The sequence below is a fragment of the Vidua macroura genome, chromosome 5 (assembly GCF_024509145.1).
Source record: "Vidua macroura isolate BioBank_ID:100142 chromosome 5, ASM2450914v1, whole genome shotgun sequence".
Taxonomy (NCBI): Eukaryota; Metazoa; Chordata; class Aves; order Passeriformes; family Viduidae; genus Vidua; species Vidua macroura.
In genome coordinates, this window is record NC_071575.1 from 23024794 (window position 1) to 23047427 (window position 22634).

The 22634-nt window shown below is 41.8% G+C and overlaps 2 protein-coding genes and 1 long non-coding RNA gene across 7 annotated transcripts in view; 1 reads left to right on the plus strand and 2 right to left on the minus strand.

The window, feature by feature from the left end:
* The window catches only part of RIC8B (RIC8 guanine nucleotide exchange factor B), a 31991-nt gene extending 21080 nt beyond the window's left edge, over window positions 1-10911 (minus strand). The window contains exons 1-2 of one of the 2 annotated variants that reach the window (XM_053978011.1): window positions 10780-10911; window positions 7571-7618 (exon numbers count right to left, since the gene is read on the minus strand). In XM_053978011.1, the coding sequence (XP_053833986.1) occupies window positions 7571-7618; window positions 10780-10893 (162 nt within the window). In that variant the 5' untranslated portion in view covers window positions 10894-10911. The remainder of the gene's footprint in view (window positions 1-7570; window positions 7619-10779) is intronic. The other variant, XM_053978012.1, reaches the window with a different exon arrangement.
* On the plus strand, window positions 5150-9044 carry LOC128807545 (uncharacterized). Of its 2 annotated transcripts, XR_008437183.1 has the most exons (4): window positions 5150-5564; window positions 7594-7620; window positions 8584-8632; window positions 8836-9044. It is a non-coding gene; the product is annotated as an uncharacterized LOC128807545 (long non-coding RNA). The 2 variants fall into 2 exon arrangements; XR_008437182.1 differs by lacking the exon at window positions 7594-7620.
* A 3329-nt stretch (window positions 10912-14240) lies between the features above and the next one.
* RFX4 (regulatory factor X4) overlaps window positions 14241-22634 on the minus strand; it is an 86594-nt gene continuing 78200 nt past the window's right edge. For all 3 annotated transcript variants that reach the window (XM_053977826.1, XM_053977825.1, XM_053977827.1), the window contains one exon: window positions 14241-15755. In XM_053977826.1, coding sequence (XP_053833801.1) covers window positions 15483-15755 — 273 coding nt within the window. In that variant the 3' untranslated portion in view covers window positions 14241-15482. The remainder of the gene's footprint in view (window positions 15756-22634) is intronic.

Genomic DNA, 22634 nt, shown 5'->3' on the forward strand with positions numbered 1-22634 from the left:
TAGCGCTTCAAAATATGTACTTTACCAAAGGCCTCCAGAGAGCACCAAAAGCAGCTTTCCTCATGGACACAATCCAAATACATCAACATTTGCAGAAGCATTAAGCCAAAATGGCAGCTGTTACCCACCACTGCCAGTTACAGTATCAGGACTAAAAACTCCAGAAGAATAACAAAGCTAGAGAGAAGCGAAAGCAAAACTATGTCCAAGTAAAACAGTCACACCTACAGCATCTGCACAATTTTACCTTAAGGTTGTTTCGGTCAGGAGGCTGGGAGAAAAAGAAACCAAAATAACTGCTACTTAACATGCAAGGATTAATACTCCATGTTTGGTAACAGCTGTAAGTTGTGTGGCCTCTTCGACCTAATTGACAGACTCCTCCCATTTTAAGTATGACTCTCAGAAATAACACCTCTGACACAGAAACATAATGCAGTTTTCCTTGAAGGCAGACTGTAGCAGTTCTACCAAACCAGCAAAGCTGCTGCTTTATCAACAAAGATTGTTCTTGATGTCAAAATAGTTCAGAGATTCCTTATACCAACAGGACTGAAGAGGTAAATAAACACATAAATACAGCATGAGAAAATATAACACTCCAATAATCTGCATGTCAGAACTGTAACATATGAATTACAGAAGCATTACCTTTTGTAAGAGAGAAATGGACAATCAATCAATCAAAGGGGAGAAAAAAGAGGCCAGAAGAGATTGCTTGATGTGAGAGGGCTCCAGTGGGTTTTTATGCCTTATCCTTATGCTCAAGACAACACAACTACTCATGGGTACTAGAACCAGAAGTATAGTCACAAAGAAGTTCCCAATACAGTACAAACTGCACTGTACCTCCTAGGACACAGTTCCTCCATGCTCCTCTCCCCCCTAGCTTGGTATCTTGACCATCAACATGAATAAATTACTGAAGAAGCCAGAGCAGTCACTGAGTGGAAGAGCCCTGGTGCAGAAGTCTACTTAGGACCCAAAATTCATATTGTGATCTCGGGCAGTCTGTGTCAAGGAAATTATTACAAAAAGCATAGGAATACTAGTAAAGTATAAGATGGTTCTTGGTGAATGGTCTCTGGAATTCCACTTTCACTATCACCACCACAATGAAAAGGTGAGGAGCACAGAAGCCCATGACCCTGACACAAAGTTCAAAACAAAGGTTCCACTTGGGACATATAAGCCAATATTATTACTGTGATGACTTACAATTAAAGTAAAAAAAAAAAAAAAAAACCAAAACCAAGAACAAACATTAAATCTAAAATACATCTAGAACAGACACTCCAGAAGAATATGGGAGCAAACAACCCAAGACTTAAACTTGCTTTCTTTTATCTTCAACAACATTAAAAGAAAATGTGTAAACAAAGTCAAAAAGCGAAACTCACAATATGATTTCTAGGATGCTTGTCCTGGGGTTAAGCCCACCCAAAAGCACCACCCAGACAATCAAGGTCTTGACTGCATTTCCACAGCCCTGACTAGACTAATCCAGTAAGTTTGAAAACAAGGAATGAGCCCCATCTCTTATCACATATGCAACATGAGCAATCTGTTATCAGAATATTAGAGACACTACAGAACTAAAAACCCCACATGTGACCACTTGTACAGGCATATAGGTACTTTCTGTGGCTGGCAAAAGATACTTAAGTACAGAGTTCTTCACCACTAACCTAATGTTGCTCACACAGAACTACACAACTCCCTGATTTAAGCGTGGTATGCTAGACCTGCACTAAATGTTTCTGAAGGTGGCAGCTTTGAAGTGTTTTTAAAAATGCCCAAAACAAAAAATGACCAGTCTAGATCCACAAATTACCTAGTCACAGCTCAACTTCTTACAAGACTTCACTTTCTATAGCTGAGAGCTTTCCATACAATTAACTCTGCTTTGCAAGCTGAAGTGTGGAGTCTGTTTAGTTCTGAGGAATAACACACAACTGAACAGACAGCTCACAGAACTTCAGAAAAATGCTAGTTTATTCTGTGTTTAAGCACTTTTCAAATAGACTCAGCAGTTATTGTCTTCCTTGTTGGTAACAGCTACTACAAGGTGGTCTGTAACAGTTTATCCAAATTCTGAACACTTATTTGATTACAAAGAGACCAAGCCACTCAAATTCTGACTTATTTCTTTTCCCATAACTTTTACCCACCTGCTGTTATGAAAGTGTCACTGGAAAATGTCAAAAGCACTGCAGGAGGGATGCCAAAGGGCAACAACCTCCTGCTGACTTGCTATGAGAGGTGGAAGTCTAACCTTCCCTCCATACAGTAAATGACATGCAATTTAATTAAAAAATACAAAATCATCTCTTGGCTTCAAATCATAGTGAAATGCAGCACTAGAAGAGTCTTAACTCTGAATGGTTGTACTAAAGATAGATATTAAATAGAATTGATTTTTTTTGAGACTTAGCAGCCTGATTATAACTTAACTGCTAACAAATTCTCTGGTGTTAAGACCCAGTGAGCCATCAAGAGTGATTTTAGAGGAAGCAGCAATCAGTTAGGGTATCTGTGACAGTGAAATACTGCTGGCTGATCCCAAGAGCCATCAGCAGCTCAGAAAAAGCTAGAGTATCTGATTATAATTGCAGAGCTATCCATGGAGAGACTCACCCTATTAGGAAATTGCCTTGGAGACAATTAAAACCAAAGGCCATACAGCACATTTTCTGTTTTGGCGTTGATGGTACAAGGGAAATGATGCACAGAGAGAAGAGAAACAGGAAGAGATGTGACCACAACAACATTATTATGTTTTTCATTTTCTTTAGGTGGTGCTCTTTCTACCACCCTGTAGGCCATTAGCATGGCATAAACTAAGGGGCACAGATTTCATTTATGTGGTTGGAAATGAAAGCAAGTGAAAATTCAGACAGGAAGGTACCTCCCCCTTTCACAACACATATGATGGTTGTTCCAGTTTCAGGGCCTTTGTTGCTACCGTTTAGGTCACTGCAAGATTTTAACATTTCTTTATTTGGTGTTCTATCTTTTCAACATCCAGATAACATTTTGACTTTCATCATACTACAGCAAGCAATGTTTTTCATATACTTTTTCACAGACTCAAGGTAGTTTCTACTTTTAACTTTTTCTTATTGTAAAATCCATTAATTTCTCTGAAATTCAAGATTTCTCAGCATTTGTGCTAATAGTAAGATTAATACAGAACAATACATACCATTCCTTTTCTTTATGCTGTAGTATTAAATTTTGTGTTAAAACAGGAAGGCCAGAAAAACCCATTTGTCATCTTGTTTTGACAAAACTATTAACCTATTCTGGTCCTTTATCTTGAAAGCATAAAGCCTCGATGCTAAGAAGCAACGCAGCCCGTTTTTCTACAGCCCAGTAGAAAAAGACCTCTCCTGAGACACAAGAGACCTGTGTTTTCTTCCTTGCTCAGCCACAGACCTCCTGTGTGACTTTGGGCCAATATAATTTCTTTAATTCCATTATCTTCCACTACCTTTGTTCACAGGCTGATTAGGCTGGAGGGAGGGGATGGAAAGGGGAGCACAACTCTTCAGTTTCTGTGCTTATGTGTCTATTAGGTTTCAGAACTAAGCATCCATGGCAGTGAGAAAGTAAGCCCAAGAATATTTGAAATGTTAGTTACAACTTTCATTTCTCTGGAAGTCAAGACAACATTTATCATCAACTTTGCTGAATAACAGGACAATTAGATAACCTCCCCTGAGAAGACTGTGCCAAATTTTTGCCTGGTCTTTGTGGACAGAGGTGGGTGGGGAGGGAAGGTGTATACTTGCATTCCTCGAGGATTCAGCGTGCTTTATTTTGAGCACTTCATCGTTGAGCCGGCACTGACAGCAGGAGGCTGGCTCTCTGGCAGGAGCCTGCCAGCTCTGATATGGCACAGCTCCAAGCTGAAGGTCTGAACACGTAAGAGCAGGACAGTTCTGCAGGTGAGGTGAGGAGCACACCGAGCAATCCCTATTATCAGAACTGGTGGATTAAAAACTTGCTTCAGAGTCACAGAAAGGTGAAATCCTGTGTAGCTGCACTCACAGCAGCCCCTGCTCACCTCAGCAGACAGGGAGAGGGAGAACAACTTTTATCCTCTGTAACCCCATGGTGAAAGGAGGATGTTAAAAGGAGAGATGGGTTTCATGAACCTTAAGAGGTTTCAGTAAAAGCTGAAAAATGCTGGATGGGAATGGGCAGGACCAGAGGGAATTAGAACAAATGCTCAGTATTAATAGAGGATACTAAGTACTTTTTTCCTCTTACAGACTGGTACTCCCTTAAGGAGTTTTGGTGAAGTCAGAACAGTAACAGCAACTAAGACACCACACAGCGTGCCCACAGGAGACCTGAGCTTAATATTGTTACAGGACATTCACTAATAGACTTTAAAAGCTTACCCCATACTTACTGGGAGGAGAAAAACTGTGCCTTGGTGCTGCAGGAACCTTCAGACCTCCCTGAAGCATCACAGCATCAACAGCATTAACTTATGAATGTGGTTCTTCTAAGATTTAGAGTGTGACAGCATCAACATACTTCACTCCTTCCAGAGGTAAAATATGGTACTGTCCATAGACTTAGATAATCTCCCCACATCATGAATTTAACTGGTAGGGAAGGCCCCACAATACATTTGATATGACATTTACTACCAGCTATTTCAACACCTTGAAATCACCCAGTGATGCAAGGGGAAAGACTGTTTTGGGTGATTTTCTTCCCACTGAATTTTCCATCATGTTCAAATCAAACCTAGACAATAACTCAAGAACACTGGTCTCAAATTATGAAGATTTCTATTAAGAGACCCAACACAGTAAGCTGGACCTAATACAGCAGAAACCAGATGCTGCAAGTACTACAAAAGGTGAAGCAGACAGAAAGGTATGGAGCTGAAGAGGAAATAGTTCAGTCATGTCAGGTAAGGATATGGCTTATAAGTTATATTCTTACATTTGGCTACTGCTTCCCTTTTTTCCCCTTCCTCTTGAAAACTCAGTGCCTTCATCCAAATTAAAAAGCTTTACTTGCCATCTTGGACAGATTTACTTCATCTGTTATTTCATAGCAAATGGTGCCATGGCAACTTACAGCTGTGGAATTCTATGACCAACTGGGCACGCAGTGCTGACAGACATTTCCAGGGCACACACAGTGCTGTAATTTTCTTACCATCTGAAGTCTGTAAACAGTACAAATGTGTTGCTACTTCAGAAGCAGTATTTGGCTCCAACGAAGTATAAATAATGGAGAGCAAAGCTATTAAATAAGGATCAAGTGGTCCAAAAAACCCTTTCCTTTTTGTATTAGCACGTGAGCTTGAGCTGAAGCACCTGCTGTGCCACAGAGAGGGAGATACTACACCTGACAACTCTCTCCAAGGTGACTGCCTGGTCAAATGAATAGACATCACTCTTCTGGACTGTATTTTAGAACAGACCTAAAGAACCAGGTGTTGGTCTCAACCATGCCATGGTGCTGTGAAGTGTTGCAGTTCTGAAGACTCAACTCTTTCGAGCAAAATACCATCAAAAACTTCCTGACTGCTTGAGGTAAATATTTTAGACTTCTAAAAGCTCATTAAAGCTCCTCAGAAACAACACCACTGCCTTTATTTCAGCTGGTATTCCAAAACACATTTACTTCTGGTTGGCAATTTCTATACTGTTTACACACAGAAACTGGAAACAGGCTTCCATAAATTCATATTTTTATTAGTATATAACAAGTTAAGAAGGATTGGTACTGACTTGATGTGCCTGTTATCTGAGTGGATCTTACACTACAACATAGATTGCCATCTGATTTATATCCAGAACACTCACCACAGATAGGCCAAGGCAGACACATACATCATTAAACAACCAGGACAAATACAAGGACAGCTCACATTACAATCTTGTGTTTTTATCACCCTGTGATGTATTACAGTCCTGTAGCTATGTTCAGATAGACAAGCTTGATAGCATTACCTCTCTTCCTGTCTTGTAGAGGACACAACCTACTTTCCTCCTGGAATTCAGTATCACAAACTCACTGCTGATTTAGTTAGGTTATAGCCTAAAAGCATCATGCCTTGATAGTCATATACCACTGCAGAACAATTTACTCAGTCCAATTAACCAGCTTCTAGTCAAGCCATAGTTTTGGCCTTTCTATCTTTTGTAGTTTCAGCATGTCACTGGTGTGTATGGGTTGCTTAAAAAAAGATCCTTATACTTCGTAACTTACATTTACCTCTCCAAACTCATTGTCTTTATTTGGCTTTTGCCAATTTGGCTTCTGCTCTTTTCTCCTTTCCTGTGTTCTGCAGTTGGCAGTCAATTTTTCAGACTAGACGTTTGCTCAAGCACAGTGTAAAAAGGGATGGGAGGGATAGTGAGGGAACAGAGGTAAGAAGCCAAGTCCAGATCCCAGCTGAGTTCTTCTACAGATCAGAAGGGACACACACAGTCCATCACCACATCACTGAGCGTCAGCTTCCAGTAAAGCCACAGATAAAGCAAAGCTAAGAGGTCTTTGAGTCCTCTGTGTAACAAGGAATTGCAACTGAAGATTACACTACAAGCAACTGTTGGGTTTGCAAATGCAAAAGACTGACAGACTTATCATCCCATCCATTTCTACCAGAAAAAAAAAAAAACCACCACCTTAAAATATTTAGATTTAGCATAAGATCATGGAATGAAACAATGTGAACCCAATTTCAGACAAGCTATCCTTGTAGGAACCTTGCAATTCTGATTTCAAGCTTTGAGTTTATTCCAGAAATAGCAGAAAGATACAGCCTCATTCACTAATGAACATTTTCTGAATAAATATGCAAATCAGCCCCAAAGCTAATTACACAACAGAAAGGAAAGGGCTTGTTATTATATATTACACCCTAAAAATAACAGCAGGAAAAAATAAAAAAATTCCATGTCCAGGCTTTAAATGCAAGGCTGTGGATGGATCCCAAGGGATGTGTTAAGCCCTGCTACACCTGGACAGCTCAATTCACATTTCCCAGCTTTGACACCTGACATGCATATACCACATCTCACTGATTACAGCCACCTTTGGAATAATAGGCTTCTGCAACCCTGTCTTCCTTACAGCTTAATAGCTTTCTTCTGTACTTATCCCTTCATCTTAATCCCTAGTGTTCTTTAAGCATCTCACAAAGACAAGAAATACATCTGTCATATTGTTACCTGTTGAAAAGAGAGAAAATTGAAAAATCTATGGCAAAATTTTACCTCAGTAGATATAGAAGAGTATCTTTACACTTCTTCCTCCACCTCATCTCAAATCCATACCCAGCAAAATCATTTACAGGCTTTTTTGTAACTACTTTCCTTCAAGACTGGGGGCTTTGCTAGGGGAATTTCTCTTTCAGAAAAAAAAAAAAAAGGGAATGTGTAGTTGTCATGCCTCTTGGACTGAAGAAGCAGCAATTTATATATAACTTTATACTCACTGCTTGCACCATTTCACAATGGCAGCTAAGTTAAGAGACTGCATTTACTCTTAACTTCTACATTGAGGTATGCAGCTGTTGAGCTATTTTACTCACCTTTCTTTTGTCTTCATCTGCAGGGTCAAATCTGAAAGTGGCCCGATTCTGTAAGTAAAGACAAGAGTTTGTGTTTGTTACATGCACAGCAGCTGCTGAGGATGCAATACTTGCAAAACTACTCAATACTCCAGGAGTCTGGTCCAGCCTCAAATAATGAGGCTACAATCATGCCCTCCTTTTCCCATCCTCCCCAACAGCAAAAGCTTCAGTAATTGACTCCAATGAAGAGTTTCACAATTACTACTGGTGCGGAGCAAGCTTCTATCTGTGGGATGCGAGTCAACCACCTCACACATGGCACTTGACAGGGTTGATAAGAGATTGCCTTGTGTGTTTTATACATACCTCATTACCCAGATTCTTCTCCAAGCAGATCTTGCTTACAAGCTTTTACCTGCTCTGACTGTTCCAAACCAGAACCACCACACATCTTGGCCAGAAAACAAGTAGTACAAATCAAATAAGCCTTGCTACAAAAACTACCAGTTTCTGTGTTCTAGCAGCTTCCAAAACACCTTACCAAGGTATTTGTTTCTCTAGTACAGTTAAATGAAAGATAGACATGGTCTAATTACAAGTCCTTATTTTTTATTAAATGCTTCAAATAGCAGTTGGGACTAGTTCTATGTTAGCACCTTGAAGAATGCTATTAGTGAAATATTACTAATCAGACAAAGAAAACAGCACTAATACCAGACAGTTCTCTCAACATTTTAGAACTTCCAATCCAAATGATCAAGCATGATGAACAGCTTCCAAACAAATAAAAATCTCAATTTCTACTTCTAACATGCAACTCGCTACATCATGCAAATGACTGGAAAACAAAAGTGACTTTCTGTAGCACATTCATGGGCCTTCTTACCTTTCATAACCCAAGCTCACAATTACACAGAAAGGCCTTGGACCACCAAAGGTTACCAACATCAGTTACAGCCTTGAGGATGTTAGGAAAATCATTCCCCTCCTCTCTCAACAGCAGGAAAATTATCCCTTCCTCTCTCTTACAGGGCTCCCAACTGGACCACAGGAGTTCAGGAACAAGCCAATCAAACACAGGTGAGCACTGAATGATGAGCAATTGACCAAGAGAATGCAACCTTTATGCTTGCACATGAACACTTTGCAAGTTTACAAAAGCAATGTAGTGAGAACAAACCTAAGCAGTAGAGGAACAGAGATTTGGAATAATCACTGCAAATGGGAAGCACAGAGAAGAACCAAAAGACCTATTAATTTCTCTCATTATGGTTATTCTATAGGCACCTGCATCTTGGAACTACATTTGATCCAGCCTTTCTTTTCAATTAATATTTAATTTGTTATTTGGAAAAAAACTAAGGAAACCTAAAGCTCTGGAACCTGGAGTACTCTGCCCAGTTTTTGCTGGCCCGTAGACAAAATGACAGTAACAAAGGGTACAAAAAAGATACAGAGGAAATATGATTAAAAAGTCTGAACAAGAAATGCAGTAAGAGCAATGTCATACTGAGACAGCATTAAAGTTTCTCACCCACTCCAAAAGAAGTATTTAGCTACATACTTAACTCCAAGACTTCATGCAAATACTTGAAATGTCAGAACAGAAGGTGCACAAGCTCTCACTCTGTCCTTGAGGATTTAACTCAAGCCTAAATAATTCATCTGGGAAAGCTGCTGAAAAGGCATAAAATCCAGTACAGCAAAATTAAGAAATAATACTTGTGCATGCTTTTTGACAGAACACATTTAACACGGGGTCATTTTGAAGAGTAACGACAGAGACAAAAGGTTCCTTCAGTCAGAATCCTTCCTCTGTACCTCACAGGTCAGCAAGTTAAAACAGATGTGTCCATGAACTCCTGATCTACCAATCCTTCAGATAAAGTGCCCTGCAGCTGCATCAATCTCTACCTTTGAATTTCACCTGCACAAAGACAGCCTATGCCAAGACTGTTACTCACAGTTCTTCTACAAGCCCAAGTTTGAGTGAAGAAATCAGTTATTGCCATTGTTAGGTGTAAAACATATTGCACTTAAGATAGTAAATTTCAAGACACCTCTTAGAGGCTGAAGAATACCCACATCACATCCACATTCATTTGGCTTCTCTCCTAATCACAAAACTATGAAATTTAACTAAAGATCTGAATGTTCGTTCCTGTAACAGATTCCTAAATTTCAATCAATAATTAGTTCAACACGACTGCATTTAAATTACAGCCAAAGCCAAACTCTGAGTCAGTACCAGGTTTAGAGACTTGTGCACCAGTCACACAAGCACCTGTACAAAGGGCAGACACCTGATGGGTTGAGACATAATCTTTCAGAATGGACTGTACTGCTCTACTACAACCTAAGTGTCAAAATGCTCCTATCAGAAGAGGGGAGGAAAAAATATAAGATTCACTCAACATCTGTTTTCACCTCCCTACATCAGCAGGACACCCCTTCACTTCTTGACTGAACATACCCATATCAGACTGCAAAAGCAGTAGACCCTTACTACTTTTTCATGCCTGCCAGCATTGAAACCTCAACCTGCTCTAAGCTGTCTTCCCCTTTCGCTTTGCTTGGCCAGAAACGCAGAAAAATGAAGCGGGGTCTGTCAGCCCATTTCACACACACACCCTGCCCCTGCACACTGACACGGTCGCTGTCCAGTCGATGGAAAGCCCTCTCCATTCCCGGTGACAAAGGGCTGCACACAAAGGGCAGCACCTGAGGCAGGTGAGCGGGTACCAAGAGACTTCGGTGTTCTTCTGTCCGGCCCCTGCCTAGCGGTATACGTAGGTTAAAAGACTTGTGACGCAAATGAACGCTATCGACCAGCTCCTTTCACAGCCGATCACCGATAACCCACACTACCCACTGGGCGCGCAGAACGCAAGACCGAAGGTGCCGGGGCCCGAGCCTGGCAATGGGCTTTGTGCTCCCCTGGAAGTCTGCTTTCCTCCAGCCCCTGCCCCGGCTCTCCGCCCCGGCAATGCCGCGGTGCCCTCGCGGCCTGCGGGCGGGGAGAGCACGGGAGGGGCGGGAGGCTGGGCCGGGCAGGGGCTGCGGGGGGCAGGGGGCATGGCGGTGAAGCGGTGAGTGCTGGGGACCCGCTGCAGAGCCCAGCCCGGGGGGGGGACCAGGACGATGCTGGCGGCGCTGCCGATGGCGGGCGGGGCGGCGACACGGCGACACAGGAGCGGCGCAGAGGGGAGGGGGATGGGACCCGTTACCTCCTCGTTGTACCATGCCAGGACGCGCTCCACCGCTTCGGCGCCGCCGCCGCACCCCTCCACGGCCTCCAGCACCACGCCCAGCTCCGGGCCCGGCTCCGCGCCCGGCTCCATGCCCGGCCGTCCCGTCCCGTCCCGCCCGGCGCCGCCGGCAGCGGCCGCGCCCCGCCCGCGCGCCGCACCCCGCGCCCCCTGACGCGCCCGACGCTCCCCGCGGAAGCCGCCCGGACTGGCAGGCAGCGTCCGCGCGCCATTGGTGGAGAGGCCGGCGGCGCGCACCCCCGAGCCCTCCTATTGGCTGTCGTCCCGCCAGCGGGCCGTTGCGGAGAGAGGACTCCATCTCCCAGCATGCCCAACGGCGCGGCGGGCGGCGGGGTGTGCCGTGCTTTGTTGCCGCGGGGCACGATGGGTGCTGCAGTCCGTGCCCGCGGCGCCGAGGGCTCCCACCGGGGAGAGCGGCGGTAGCGCTCTCGGGACGCTCGGCGGCACAGGGCACTGCCCGGCACTTCCCTCCCTCCTCCTCAGGCCGATTGCGTGCTCTCTGCGACCTGCCCTGTGCGCACCGAGTCAGTCACAAGGCGAAGGGCTGACACAACCGGGGCTGGCCGCTGTTTCTTAAGCTTTTAGGCTTAAGCCTTTGGGCTCCCACCGCGGGCTCAGTCTGTGTGTGTTCCGTGAACCGGGGCTTCGCCACAGCATCTGCCAGCAAAACTAGTCTCAAGTCTAACCCACCAGAGCAATGGTGGTACACGAAAATTCTGCGTTTTGTTCAGGAGGTAGCAGGAGGGGAAGGTGCATACACAATATTTTCATACTCAAGGTGCCCTATAATCGAAATTAATTGTCGAGATAGCAGAAAATTATATATTGAAGTTAACAAACCGCCCCCCACCACCCCCAAACATGTTCACACGGAGCTGTGGCCGGTCTCCCCTTGAAATCTTTATTCCTTCAGTTCAGGAATCCGTGAGAAAGAGAAACCTTCCATCTCACAAATGACCGGTTCCATAGCGGGAAGTGCCAGCGAGGTTGCAGCTGCAGAGGGACAGGGCCCAGAGGTGGTCAGATGTGACGGTGCATGTCTGCAGTGTTTAAGACAGACCAAAACCAGAACTTGAATTTCCTCCTTAGGGGTTCCTTGCCACAAAACCAGATATAAATGCAGAACAGCACAGTCACTGGACTGCAAGGAGTAACAAAATCCAGCCATCCAGTGTGCAGCCATTTCTTCTGAGTCAGATCCATCTGTAAACTAATGGAGCTTTGGAGAGAAAATGAAAAGAGTCTTTTGTTTGTTAGATTTACAACTCTGTAATGAACTATAAGCCTGCTTAGATTTACTTCACAGCACAGCAAAACACTCATTTTACTTGTACATAGCCTTTTTTTTTTTTTTTTTTAAATTACAAAACTTGAAAAATCCAGATTAGGAAACTGTTACTGCACTTTAAAGGCACATTGTTATTCATCATCAGCGTGTTTTAGTTTCCACTTTATGTAGCATATGAAGGATTAGGATTTCAGTGAAAGAGAAGGACAGAATAAATTGCATCTTCTACCAAAGGACTGCCAGACCTTTTCAGATGGGTGCATACCATGAGCCCTTCCCATGTTAGTCAGCTTTATCTAAACCTTCCAAAGCAATGTCTGCCCCTGAATTTCATGGGTTTCAGGGTCAGTCACAACAGAATTGTGGGGTTGGGGAGGTCAGAGGCCATTTTTGTCAAAGAGTAGTGACCTTAGCAGCAAGAGGTAGCCTGACAAAAACAGGATTCATGCTAGTGAATGGAGTTCTCACTGCTCTTCCCCCGCTGAGTCTTTTTTCTACCTGGTAATGAAAAATCTTGAAGAATTGTAATGGATTTTTATTGGGACACATACATACATATACACACACACACATATATATATATATATATGTCTCTGTGTGTGTATCTATTTAAAAATAGTAACTGTGTTATGTCAGTTATGCTGTAATGTATATTAGTTTCTATTCTACTGTATATATATCTATTATTTGTTATATGTCTTAGCCCATTAAAAAGATCACATCTTTATAAAAATGTGTATTTGTTGTTAGGAAAAAAGAGAATGTAAGCAAGAAATTTAAAAAAAAAAAGGGAAAAGGGAAAAGGAAAAGAGAAATAATAGAAAAAAGAGAGGAAAGAGAAGAAAGAGAAAGAAGAAAATAGGAAAATAATAACAGAAGAGAAACTGCAGTTGAGATTGAATATTTCGGAATGTGGTATAAAAGTTTCATCAGCAATGTTTGCATAGTCACATATTTACTTTATATGCACATAAATGCATGGCTAGGCAAGAAAACCCAACTTTTAGTTTGCATGGTCAAGGGAAAGAATTAAATAACAGCCTGCAGACTCTGACTCGGGAGGTTTGGCAGTTTGTACTGGGGTGATTTAAGACATTCATGCCCCTCACCAGACATTCTACCCAGAGGTTTTGGTGCTCTCCTGAGCTGTTGCACTCCCCAGCCTGGTGTACAGCCTGTGACCTGAAAGCTGCTGTGGCCCAGGATGAGTCCTGGTTTACCTCGCAGCTCTACTCATGCAGGAGGTGGCCTCTGTTCCACCAATCTGTACGCTGCCCCCCATGAATGTCTACTTTAAACGTCAAAGCCTTCATCAGGAAGCAGTTCAATGATAGTTGGAAGTGCACATTCCCACTCCTGAGGCATCAACACAAGTTTCTAAATTAATTAAAAAAAAAAAAAAAAGAAAAAAGACTGTAGAGGCTTTTTTGCAAAAGACTTTACAAGCCCTGTCTGATTGTTGATGTTCTTGGCGATTTTTTATGAGCAGCTTTGTGATGCTGCTGTTGGTCAGAATTTCCTCCCCCAAGACACCCAGGATGTTGCAGTTCTCCACTCAGAAAGGTTTTATTATTTCTGGGTGTCACACTGTGTCCAATATCCCTCCTTCTCCCTGAACTGAGTCTGCCTGAGCTCTTGAAATCAGGGTAACAGAGTTGTCCCCAAAGGTGTTGAAGGATATGGAATATCTGTATGCTAAAATAGACTCATTTTCTCTTCTTTCTCAGTCAATGGGGATTAGGCTTCTTTTGGTTTAAAAAATTTACTATAAAAAATAGAATAAGTGCTTCTAAGCTTCCCTTGAGAGGTGCTTAGGCTCACCACCATCCTGATCCTTCCAAAGATCCAGCCTTGAGTTACTGGTCAGTCCTACCCACAGACATCTCACCCAAGGCATCTGGTCCTTGGAGGGACCTTGGCAGGTCATGATCACCAGTCCATCAAGCAAGTGTAGATGTATCACCCATTTGCCACGAGTTGTACCTGTTCTGGAGTCCTTCCTTGGATAAAAGCATGATGACATCTAACTTTTTTTTAAGGTCTTCAGCTTGTAGAAATTTTTGTATTTAAGTAAATTTAACTGGCATCTATTTACTTTCAAGAGCTTTATTTGGGTGTGAAAATCCCTCATATAGCTTGCACAACTGTACAAATAACACTTATGCCAATTTTAGACATAAACATGGTTATTGTCACTCTGAGTGCTATCAAAGATTTTATTTACAAAACAACTACTAAAATGCCTGTTGTCATATTTCCATTTATTTATTTCTTACCCATAGGGTAATAGGTCCACCATAATTGCTTGGTGTGTTTTATAATACAGAAGAAAAAGCTATGTTAATAAAAACTAACAAAAACTCACAAATAGCTACAAATCTGAAGGAAAATGTCTAAGAAAAATTCTCCCCAAAATACAATACATTTTTCCACACATACACAGTACAGAATAACTTCAAAGGCACAGCTTTGAATTTTGCTTTTGTAGACGTATAGAGAATTATCACCACGTGAAGGAATTGAGAGAACAGCTTCATACCTGTCAATAGATAATTAAGCAAATAATCATGTTTGCTTTGTCATTTTCTTTATATAATTGCTTCATATCATCATATTTAACATATGTGGCTCTGAATCCAAAATCTTCCCAGTCCCCAAGTCCCTTCTTACCTTGTCATTACTGACCAGAGAAGTTAGATTTTTCCAGATTGTGCAAACTCAACACAAATACATATATAATAAGAACAACAGTCAACTTAAGGCAGTGTATAATTCAATGCTACATGTCCTCTTTTTTGTAAAGATCAAACTTACTGGATCAACAGAAAGGTGCATCAATATACAAAGTTAGGTGTAAACTGAAACCTACAGCAACACGTGTCCTTTTAAGGAACCAGATAGAGGAATTGATATGGGTAAGTGATGACTTGGCAGAATGGTTTTTAAGGAATAGATTAAGAGCTTAAAAGAAGAACAAATGATGGAGTTTTGCTGAGGGCAAATTTCCTGTCTTTAATTCAAATTATAAATAGGTCCTGTTTCAGAACTCTTTTTTTTAAGACTCATTAACATTTGTGAATAAGAGAGGGGGTAAAACTGGCTCACTCAAACTGAGAGCACGCAGGGTTGGCCCAGAATTAAAAAAGGCACCAATCGGCCCAAAAAGTGGTCTAGAACAGCACAAAAGTATTTTTCGGCTACAGGAACATTCAGTCATACTGATCTGTAATCTGCCCACATTAAGAACTACATTTATCTGCCCAGGATCTTTTCCATTTTCACCTCCCTTGAAGAATGTCCATGGAAAGTCCCACATGGCATGAAGCTTCTGTAACTCTTATAAGTGTGTGGGCTCAGCTGATACCAGTCATCTTCATTTAGCCCAGCCTGTAGTGGCTTCCCCGTTGATGTAGGCGAAGCCGGGAAAGTGTTGCATGTGCTCATACTCAGAATTCCTGCGTGTTGTCAAGGGCGTGTACATGTCACTGGAATTGCCGTATCTCGTGGAGTGCATGGAGGAGCTCGTGTAGCAGGAGTTGGCAGCTGGGACCTCTGGCCAGCGCGGAGTCACTGGTGTGGGGTGCAGCCTGGGAGTACTGCTCATCAAACAGGGCTCCATTCTTGATGTTGGGCCATTGAAGGGGTACTAGAATTTAAAACAAAAATGAAATTGAAGAATCATCTGCCACATACTTCATTTTAAAATAAGGGCTGGTGGTGTCACAATTTTGTGTTTAGAAAAGCCAAAATCATATGAATTAGCAGCTCCAACAACAAGGTATCATACTGAAGGTGAAATATAAGATAACCATTGTCTGCTGTAAACCAAAGTTTCAGGGAATGTCTTGGAAAACAGTCACTGATTTAAAATATTGAGTTAATTTATCCAAGTGCTAGGTGTATCTGGGAGGAGAAAAATATATTTAATTAATTTAATTTTTTTTCTCCCACTTTTACTCAAAAAAACTTGCTATTTACTAAAAATCAGAAAATAAAATGTCCCAACTCTTCCTCACTCAAGTAAGTTTTGAGGGAGAGGAGCAAAAGAATCTTTATTTCTGGGAAGGTGCCTTCCCTTTAAAGTGTTCGCAAGACATCCTGACAGTTTCTTCAGGAAAACTGTGTGGTCTGGCCCCAGACCCAGCAGCTAATTGGAGAACTTGGGGAAAGAGGCAGGCAGGAGGAGAATCTTTCTAGTCCCCAGCTGTTCACAGTGACACTTGGAAACCAGAAATCAAAGTTTGACAAATGGCTTCCACTAAAGAAGTACGAGATAGGAAGGAAAACAGAACAGCTTTTGCCCTCTATAGCCACAGGCTGCCCAGCAACAGAAAGTAAATTGTACTTATGAGGGCTTGCTTAGCATGTATTTATCTTATTGCCTGTCCTGCAGGAGCAGATCATCTGTGTGCTGTGTCTGAAGAATAGCTCTCCCTGTTTTGTCCCCCTGTTATCCGTGTGCATCACAGAGATGGTGAGGATCCCTGTTACTCTTGGCCAGCCTTATATCTTCAGAGCTTCTACATTTTACATCTTTATACCTTCTCTGCAAAAAAGTGTCACATTTAAAATTTCCATATCTTGGGGTGTTCGAGACTCTGGTATTTCTTTAACTAGAAAGTTGCATGCCAAAGCAGGACTATCACTTCTGATACTTACAAACCTTGCAAGCTGCATATGCCAAAGCTTTCTATGGCTGAAAAACCCCTTCCTCATATTTTGGAGGCTATGGAGAGAAGAGCTGGAGTAGGTGTTCCTAGGAGGGGAGGTAGCAGAGATTCCCAGGGGTTCTCATTACATTACCCCACTGTGGATGGGCCCGGGGTTAATCAGTTGCATAAGCAACTGTTACATAAGCCCAAGGCAATTGCAGCAGTGTCTCCATGAGGAGTTTGTGCTGTCTCCCTTCAGACCACAGCCAGGAAGGCAAGCCAGCCTTGGCAAACGGATTTGAACAGCTCACAAGCCTCAGGCAGCTCTGAGCCACATGCTGGCCACTCCTAACTAGAGAGGAGTAAAAGAAGACTTTTTGACAAACATACTGTAGTTAGTGATTTAGCACATCCCTGCGTGTCCTGGGGAGACAAGCCAGTAGGCAGATGAGAGGGAAGACATCAAAGGTGTTATCTAGCCTGTACTTCCCATCACCACACAGGCTGGATCTACCTGTGCCATCCAGCTGCTGAAACGGGGTGTTAAACTGCAGCACCACCCTGGAACATTGACATTTCAACACTGTTCTGCTATTCCAGCTGCCAGAATAACCTGTCCTGGCAACACTGACAACGGGTCTATACAACACCATCTAAATTTCCATCTTCACCCCATCAGTGAAGATGGAAATTTAGAACTTTCATCTTCACTAAAAGTTTTTTCAGTAGGAAAAGTTCAGCAGAGCTTACATAATGAGTGTAAAAAGCCTTATATTCCTTTGAAGGAAAATCAAGTCTTCAGACTTTTTGGCTTTCCAAAAACTTTCACTGAAGATGAGAACTTCCAATGACCAGCAACAATGAAACTGAAGCTTTGAAACAATATGTGGCCCAAGCTAAAAACTTTCTTCCTTGTCTTCAGTAGTGTTTTACTTGATACCAGTTATAGTGGTCTTTGCCTTTATTACCCATTGATCTATGCATGAAATCACTGTAGATTCTTGTACTAAAGAGTGTACTTGCAACATGGTTACCCTAGACTTCTGCCATAATACACCAGTGATTCTCTCTTGTCTTCTTCACAGTGAGATAATTGATCTATTCTGTTGTTAACCATACCAGAAGCCTTTGCCATCCTGACTCAGTGCAATTTTCCTTTGAGGTTTTGAAATTAAGATTGTGACTTCTAACAGGGGAATTACATGCTTTCATATCCCCAGAAACACCAAGACAAGTCCGTCTTCAGCCAGGATAATTTGCTATTTGAAAATTTGTAAACTGCAAAAACATTCAGCTATCATCAAGAAGAAGAGAATGAACTCTGGGAATATTGTGGTGGGTTCCCTTGTTGTACACAGCAGTATGTGGGGAAGCCACATTATGTCTTTTTGGTCATTTAGAACCACAAAACTTGTGCCAGTGAGCAAATGAAATCTTGGCTCCCAGAATGAACTTCAGGATGCACCAAAAAAGAAAGATCTTCCTTCTCCAATGTGCAGCCCAGAGGCCATGCTTAGGCTTACTGAGAAGGCAGGGGAATGGCTCTGCATGAGGGGACAGGATACAGTGTGCTGCTTTTCCTTTTCATCGAGCACACCCGATGCAGCTGTGTTTATGAATGTGTCATGAATGCAAAAAGAAGAATTGCTTGAAAATAACATGGACTCTAAATATCCAGTATTTTACAATAAATTCTGTTATGACTGAATGCAAGATGGAAAGTTTTGTAATGGTAGGTCAGCGAATCACAAATGACTCAGTGGCTTCTTTTTCCCCATAGTGAAGAGACTATTGAAAGACAATATTTTTAAAGTACTCGTTGGCCCCTGCCTGACTATTAACTCACCCAATGAAGCATCTATTCAGCCTTGTTGGAGTGTCCAAAGCAGAGCCATCTGGGCGGATGCCTGCCCATGCTGCCTGAATCACCTTTCACACTCTACATCCGGTTTAATGAAGAGTGCTTAAGCTGAACTCAAAACACTGGGGCCTAGTGATCTTTGCCAGATATAAAAGCGACATTTGTTGGAGGACTCTTGACAGGAAATTACCATTTTCTGGGTTGACTCACACTTGTTGCTACTGCTGCCATTAGACCTAGACAAGAAGCCCTTTAAGCCTGTGAGATTTTGAGCAGATTATTGTTAAGGCCTTGCCCACAAAAGTAAAATTAATTCAATTTATTTTAGTATTATTTTAGAAAATACAACATTAAATGTTTTCCTATGAAGTGAAGGCTGAGGTTCTACAGTGAAAGGATGGAGAATAATCCCTTTATCCTTATTTAGAACTCACCAACCAATTATAAATGGAAGTGAAAGGTTTCAATGTCCAAACAGCAAAATATTTTCCTTATGAATGTGGCTCTGACTTTACATTGTATTAACTCTCACTTTTGCTGAATGCTGTAAATTAATGTTGCATGTTAGCCATTACTTTAGGACTTGCAAGTAACACATACCAGAAACTACTCTATTGTGGAGAGCTGGCTATAAATTAACTTCATAAAAATATGCTTAAATCTTATAAAATGACGTAATTGAAACTATTGATTAAAGGCATCTTTATCACCCTAAATTTACCCTTTTCTCCACAAATTGAACCTCATTGAATCTGTTAATTAAGCTGAGTGAAACTTTGAAGTTCATGTAAGTGACCTCAGTACTTTTGGGAGTGGCATTTGGAGCCTTTGGAAAATGCTATTTGTAATTATCTCAAAAGAAGACATCTGTTTCCTGTTGCATTCAATACATAATTACTTCAATTACATGCTAACAGTCTCGAGGCCCTTATGAAGCCATACAGTTGGGAACAATGACTCTTGCTGCATGGGTGGGATTTGGGCAGTATTTTTGTCTTTCTGTCATTACCAGCTGTTCGATGACAGAGTGGTTATTGGGGAGAGTGTTATTCTTACTGCACTGGTATAGTCATGAGTTTATAATGTGTATGTGCTGGAAGATTAAGAACTTTTCCCCTTTTTTTTTTTTCCAAAGTAGAGGAGTCAGAACAACATGAATGGACACTGAAGCATGGGCTCTATCTGAGAGAGCTCTCCCATTGTCACAAAAAGAGTTACTACTGTTTTCCAGTACTGCTTTGAGAAAATCCTGCTGCAGAGGTATACGAAGGGAAGACATGGTTTAGTAGAAGTGCGCCATGCAGTACTTTACAGAAAAATTGAGTAGTGCTGCATGCTGCACCCTGGGAAGTTATATGAGACCGCTGCACTCCCCAGAGCAGTTCAGGAGAGTCAGAGTACTAACATTGCTTAAATTTCCTTTAACTATGGCCCAAACACTGTGCTCTGGGCCTCTGAGAGGTGCAGACCTGACCTACTGCTGAACAGCAGACTGTACTGCTGCAGCATTTTCCAGAGTGATTTGTTCTGCCCACACCATTGAAGTAAACTATGATTTTCATAAATGCAGCAAAAATAAACAAACAAACAAACAAATAAATAGATTTGTTCTTGTATTTAAGGTAGGAGCTGCATGGTACAAAAGGAGAAACATTACTATGCTGCATCTGTGGCTCTCTGTCACCTGAGATTCACTGTTTGGAGATGGTTGTTCCATTTTGGAAGTGGAAAAGGAGAAAAAGTAAAATGAGGCTGTGTTTAGTGTGGCATCAAGGAGGGATTCTCAGATCTAGGTGGTAAATGTGGCAGCTTCTTGGCTGAGTCCTACCTACTCTGACAATCAGGTTTGCACAGAAAGGCTGGAGGGGAGCTCCAGCTCCATCAGGTTCCCTGCTCAGCACAACTGAGAGAACAGGACATTCACAGCTTCCCCAGACTACACCTGCCCTGCAGTCCTCGAATAACTCCTGTGCACAGAGCACCTGCCACAACAGGAACTGAAGAGATGATAATGCTTAATTCTGCAAGAGATGACAGGGAGGAGGTGAGGAAGGAGTAATGCAGATAATGTCTTGAATGGTGAGAGTAGATAAACAGGGAATGAATATTCACTATTCCTCATCACCCAAAAAACCCTAGGGCACCCAATGCAATAACAAGAGAATGAGTGTTTCATGAAATGCCTGACAAAGTCTATATGTACAAAAAAGCTCAAAGACAGGGTAATGGAGAGTGGTTTGCTACAAAAACATCATTCCAACTGCTGCTTCCTACTCAGGATATCCCTAGGTTAGCTCTTGCCAAAGTCATCGTAGCTATTCTGGTGAAAGGACTACCTTCTACTTACCCTACTTCTAAGGCTTTTCCTCCACACACCAGTTTCTGGTCTTTGCTAGAGATAAGACCTGGATAGCTGAACCTACAGTGTGATTCACTACAGCTACACATTAGGATACTTACAGTTAAAGATGTGCATCTTTATATGTTACCAGATAGGTTAAAATGTATACTGCTGCAGATTTCTCTAATTATTCTTCCTATTAAAAGTGTTAGCATTAAAATTTACAAAGAAAAATTACTGCAGCATGAATTAATTTATGTATAAGGAAAACGTAGAACTATGTGAATTGAAATACTTGGGATAGCCTGAAAGAGGATTAAGATCTGTCCAGCCAGGGTGAACATTAAAGATAAAAGCTGTGCTCAGAAGCCAGTCAAGACAACATTGTGACTTTGTGAAGGTGTTGTAACTCTGCTAAACTCAACATAGGTTGATGAGACCTCTCAGAGGCTTTTAGACAAGAGTTGTTGCCTATTTTCAACCCTACCACCTGGTACCTAAAACAGCAGAAGCATAAGAAATAAAGAACTGATGAAATAAAGTCTCAGTAGAGATGTGTTTATGTACACACACACACTAAACAATCCCCTTCTATATGATGGTGGAGTAGCATCAGAATAGTGTATGCACTCCTGCACTATGGCTTAGAGAATTAGGTAGTAACAGATCAATCTGTAGATAATTTTTCATTTGTCTGCCAGGCTCCTGGCCAGTAAGCCAAGTCAAGAAATGAGCAATCAGGCCTGGAATTACAAGTAAGGAACTGTTCTGAGAATTATTCATAGATGGTGAGGGAAGAAGAAAAAATTGGGATTAAGACCAAGGTTTGAACAGACTGTTCCTGTCATCAAAAAGAGTCTTAGCCATCAGTGGAAATTAGTCAGCCTGTACTGCCAGACTCCCACCTGCACTTTTTGAGAGCTGTAAAGTAATAGTTAATAATAAATATTAAAATACTAAAATATCTACATCTGTGTGGCTTCTTCCCCAGCACAGCCTCCCTCTAAAGATTCCAATGACAAAATCAAAATTCTCAAAGTAGCTGGAGTGTGTCACTTTCTTCAATAGAAAGAGGTGTCACTTTCTTCCATATGATGTTCTTCAAGACCAAAATAGTTATTAATAGCTGCAGCTTAAACCCCACCACAACTACATGTCACCTGCTTTGGCTCAGACCCTTGTCTGGGACAAAGGCTCTCCCTGAATCCATGCTTGTAGAAAGTTTACCACACACACAGTTTTTGTTTTGTTTTTTTTTTTTTTTTTTCTTCCCCATAGGAGTTAATCTCTAGAAACTGTCCTAAAGAGCATGGTAGAATAGTTGCTAAAGTGGAGCCAAAGTTCTATATTTGGCCAGAATGTAGAATATAACAAAGAGTTCTTTTGAAAGTTATAGTCAATGCCTCCTCTTCCCAGCTGATTACACTCCCACAGCTCTGCACATTGCAGCCCCTTTGGTTTCAGTATCGTGGCAGCTGTTGATATATTAATTGTAAATTTGGCTTCCTGTATTTTTATTTTGCAACATCACGAGTCCTACTGCAACTCCTTTCAACATGTTCCCTTCTCAAAGACCACTAGAAAAAGAGCAGTTCCCTAACATCTTACTAGGGACATCTTATGAACTTTTTTTTTTGGTTAAAAGTACCTAAGAAAGGACTTATTATCAGA